Source organism: Penaeus chinensis, chromosome 21 (genome assembly GCF_019202785.1).
Source record: "Penaeus chinensis breed Huanghai No. 1 chromosome 21, ASM1920278v2, whole genome shotgun sequence".
Taxonomy (NCBI): domain Eukaryota; kingdom Metazoa; phylum Arthropoda; class Malacostraca; order Decapoda; family Penaeidae; genus Penaeus; species Penaeus chinensis.
In genome coordinates this window covers 2680229-2685228 of record NC_061839.1, presented here as the reverse complement: position 1 = coordinate 2685228, position 5000 = coordinate 2680229, and the positions used below count along the sequence as shown (strand labels likewise).

At 35.3% G+C, this 5000-nt stretch overlaps 1 protein-coding gene across 5 annotated transcripts in view; it reads right to left on the bottom strand.

Moving 5' to 3' along the window:
- Positions 1-1523: 1523 nt before the first annotated feature.
- The window catches only part of LOC125036497 (nuclear transcription factor Y subunit B-4-like), a 14054-nt gene continuing 10577 nt past the window's right edge, over positions 1524-5000 (bottom strand). For all 5 annotated transcript variants that reach the window (XM_047629132.1, XM_047629128.1, XM_047629133.1 and 2 more), the window contains exons 4-5: positions 3586-3693; positions 1524-2430 (exon numbers count right to left, since the gene is read on the bottom strand). In XM_047629132.1, the coding sequence (XP_047485088.1) occupies positions 2266-2430; positions 3586-3693 (273 nt within the window). In that variant the 3' untranslated portion in view covers positions 1524-2265. The remainder of the gene's footprint in view (positions 2431-3585; positions 3694-5000) is intronic.

The following is a 5000-nucleotide window of genomic DNA, read 5'->3' as shown; positions in this document are numbered from 1 at the left end:
CTTGCCGAAATTATTATAAATGTACATTATCGTACATCGAACGACTTGTGTGAACCGCCTTCCCGTTTCCATGACAACGCGACGCTACTGGAAGCGGCGATACGAAAAATATATTTTTAAGTTGTTTAATACTTCTGTTCCACTAATTATCACTGTTACATATCATATATATTTTGCAGTATGGTTACTTCTTTTAAGAACAATAAAATCTCCTTTGAATTATTTGATTTTCTGACAGCTCCCTGCAGTATATTTGATCCATACGGGTTATTTACAATCTGCACAAAAACTACTTAAATGCAAAAACTTGAATCTAAAAGTAAAATGACGATTTCTTTGAACACTGATTGGCATCTAATTTAATGTATACTATACTGGGATTTCTTTGAGATAGCTCTAAAACAGGCCTAATCTTCCCACTGAATTAAAGAAAACTAGTTGCTATGTCAAATCTCTAAAGTATGTGCAGTGGGATTTGTTTGTAAATGGTTGATTGTAAGCCCTCATAATTCTAGTAATAGAATAGTAGTAGTAATACTAGTGCCAGCAGCAGCAGGGCACCAGCAACAGCAGCAGTAATAGTAGTAGTGGCACTGGCAGTAGTAATAGTAATAATAACAACAACAACAAATTAAATGATAAAAATAGAGGAAAATATATTAACATTTCAAAAATGATTGATAAAGAGAATGATAATGGTTAATGGTTAATGGTTAAAAGCAAAATAAATGTGCTAGACATCTAAGGTCATGTAGCACTATAGTAAATGATAGTGAAGGGTGGTTGAGTTAGTGATTAGTTGTCAAAGTTGGGCAAAGGAATTGACGAGTAAATGGGTTAAGGTTGGGTAATGGTTAATGGTTAATGGTTAAAAGCAAAATAAATGTGCTAGACATCTAAGGTCATGTAGCACTATAGTAAATGGTAGTGAAGGTGGCTGAGTTAGTGATTAGTTGTCAAAGCTGGGCAAAGGAATTGACGAGTAAATGGGTTAAGGTTGGGTAAGGTAATGTATAGGGGTTAGATCAAGTGAAGGATGTATATGCATTTGAGGAATGAAAACAGATTGTCAAAGCAGAAAGTGTGAGAAGTTGTGGGAGGGATCACGAAAAATCGGTCCCATTTGGCTGGGCTAAATAGATTATTTAAGAATTTTGTAGAGATGGGGGTAGTAGAAGGACGGGGGCATGTGGAAGAGGGAGTAGTGTTGAGGGATGTAATGTTATGGGGAGGTGGACAATAAGGTTGTAAGGTACCATAAGGGAGGATGGGGTAGTTGATGAAGAAGGTTGTGGGGGTATAGTTGTTGAAGTTGAGCATGTTGGGAGTAGAAATGTCTCCTGGGGTGTTGATTAGGGTGGATAATGTACTAGTCGGCATTGAGGAGGGGTTAATGGTTGTAGTGTTCAGAGCCGTGGTCAAAGGAGAGCCTGGGGTCATCTGTGCATGTAAGAGACTGAATACCTAACACGCAACAGTATGTACATCTAACAGAAAAAGATGGGGATAAGTAATACAACTCATAACCATATATATTTGCTTTTACTGTAAAACAAAACCTTAGAATACAATAGTCTATGTATCCTTCAAAAAATGGTCACATGGACCTAGAATACCCTGGGACTGGAAGTGAAGTGAATGCCCCACCTATTAATCACGTAAAAACTTCTCTTTCATAAATAAAACCTGAATTGTTTATCATCACATTCTGGGTAATACAGTTACATTTCACCCAAAAGCAATGGCTATCTTGTACCTTCATCAAAAGTTCACATCTAGTTTCACCATTATGCAATGAAAAAATGAGTAACCCCAAAATTTGAGGTTTTAATAATTCTTGTAACAGATTAACAGGCAAGGCCAAAAGCCAATTCCTCCATCAAACATATTCTAGTTCCACAAGAGATATTCTGGTTCTGGCATTTCAAACTGGCTCAGAAAACAAGTGAGGTACAAGTTCTCGTAGCCTGCAAGGTAAGTAATTCTCCTTAAATACCATCACCTTCATGGCCACAAGGGTCATGATAACAAAACATGACAATGCAAACTTCATCTTCACTCATCATTTCTGAGAAACTTGAAGTGTGTCAACATCCTTGAACAATGCTAATGAAGGTCATAATGAGATGAAGATCCCTCCTTGGAACAACAACACACTCGAATGCATTGACTATGCCAGAAAATATTCACCCAATTTCAATGAAAATTTCATTTATGATTTGCATAAAATTATCAAACTAACACACACACTAACTATTAAAGTATTTAACCTAAAGTGAACTGCTGTGACACTTGCCCCGCTGGGCCGTACGTGCACACAATGTCCGACTGGCTGACATGTTCTGCTGCGAATGTGGTCATGTTGTTTCCGAAGTCCACCTCATAGGCACCTTCCAAAGTACTATCCAAGGGCTTGTCTCCCTTCGTGGACTGAAAGAAGAAAAAAAGACATAATATTAACAAAAGTTTCAACTACCAACACATAGTACGAATCATGATTATTAATTATTGTAAAATACAGCAGTAAAAGAGAGCATTTCATAAAACTACACCATATGTGAACAGAAAAGATATATTTTCCATTTTTCATTGAGTATCATTCCACATGTGATTAACTAACTTCCTTGGATCATCTCACTAAAACTTATTTACCTTGACAACACAAGAACATCAACAACACCCATTGCTAATTATATAAGGCAATTTTAAATTAACAAAAAAAGGAGATGTAAACACTTGAATGAAGTATCATATCAGCTAAAATGTATAAACAAATTATTCGGAGCGAGGTAAAAGAGCTTAATAAAAGAACAACAAAGCTTTACCAAACTTATCAGCTACATTAGTTTTTCTTAACTGAGGCAATATGTGTGAACATCTGTTATTCTGTAAATATAACTACGTTCAACAAACTACTACTAAAGTAGATACAATACAGTTCTTGCTTTTATTGTCCTCTTACTATACAAATAGATCACACAATCTAATTCTAGACTATAAACTACCTAATATGGCATCAAAAGCATGTCCCACAATTACAAAAAATCATGAACTTTGTTTCCATACACTGTTCTCCCCTAACACATACATACGACTCTCTTGCATGTTTAGAAGGCACTTATATACAAATGCAGATAAAAATAGAAGTTACAGAACATTGGCTTATCATATGATGCCTAGAAACAGGAATTCTGTCTAACAATGACAAATACATTGTAAAGTATAATGTTGTTGAAATAAAAGTACTCATCATAAGATGTATGTCTATCTGATCTGACTGATAGGATTAATATAAGTTCAATGACGGTATTCTTTCCTATCTCCCTATTCAAATCTAATGTCTCTATTTGTGAGATATGAAAACTATCTTCTCAGCACATTAAAATTCAATATCTTTGCTTCTGTTACTATTACAACTCCCACTTTCCACAAGAAGGTAACAAGAATTTGCCCTCCTCCCCCTCCTTATTACAAGCACATGTAAGTCTCTCAAGTTGCCTGTCTAACTTTAGCTACCACTTCACAGCTTATAAGAATCACAAAACAAGAGACTAGGCAATCAAACCATTCTTTTTAATAACTCACCTCACGGAATTTTTGTAAGTAAATTTTAAGTGGTTCTACGTAGTTTTCAAACCCTAGAGCATTCATGGCCCATAGGATGTCTTCACCATTAATGGTCTTTCTTTTTTCCTGGAAACAATTAAAAACAATCAATGCATATGACAAGTTATATATAATATGTAATACCTACTACTGATAATTTGAAAGAGGAAATATCTTTTCTTGAAACTATAATGGCCAAGCGGGTAATAATTAACCCAATGCCGCCGGGGAAAATGCTGTGCCTATTTTCTATATTTTTTGTGAAATGTCTGCCCATAGATGGCTCTGCTAGTGCTTAGCCACAAAGGAGTCAATTAGTACACCTTGTGACCATACCCGATTTGAATTGGCGGGAAAAACATATTTTTTACTAGTGCTATGAATATCAATGGTGTTATTTTTATCATAAACATTATAATATTATAATGTTTTTTAATATTAGTAACAGCAAAATAAGATAACGTAAAATATTTCGTAAATCAAAGAAAAGGGTGAATGGGCGAGACGGGCAGCACTCGTAACTGGCTCATTGGTGACTTAGTACAAGTATAGCCATCTATGTGTTAAAACAATCAAACAAGTACTAACAGTGGGCATAGCACGTGTCTACCCATTGTACCCGTCGGCAAGGAGTTAAAAAAAATAAACAAATAAAAATATCTAAATAAGAAATAAAATAAAACTGGTAGGACAAACCTTAGACAAAAACCTAGTTAACCCACTACTGCCAGAAAAATGTAGTGTTCACTTTAGTTTTCTATTTTACATAAATGGCTCCACAAATGCTGAGCCAACTAGGAGTCAAAAGGTGGACTTTTGATTTCACCTTTCATTGATTTTTGGATATATATGTGTATGTACACACACACACACACACACACACACACACACACACACACACACACACACACACACACACACACACACACACACACACATACACACACACACATACATACACGTGTGTGTGTGTGTGTGTGTGTGTGTGTGTGTGTGTGTGTGTGTGTGTGTGTGTGTGTGTGTGTGTGTGTGTGTGTGTGTGTGTGTGTGTATGTGTATGTGTATGTGTATGTGTATGTGTATGTGTATGTGTATGTGTATGTGTATGTGTATGTGTATGTGTATGTGTATGTGTATGAATGGTGAAAACACTCTACCGTGTAGACACTATGGTAGTTTTACATTGTGGGTTTTTCTATGTGTATGTATATGTATACATATACATATAACTAATGCCATCAATATTGATGGTATTATATTTATTATAGACATTATAATCATTAAATTGTCATTACCATTACTAACAGCAATATAAGACAAAAAAAAATATTTCCAAAAATCAAGGAAATTAGTAAACAGATGAGATTGGTAGCACTGGTAATTGACTTTGTTAC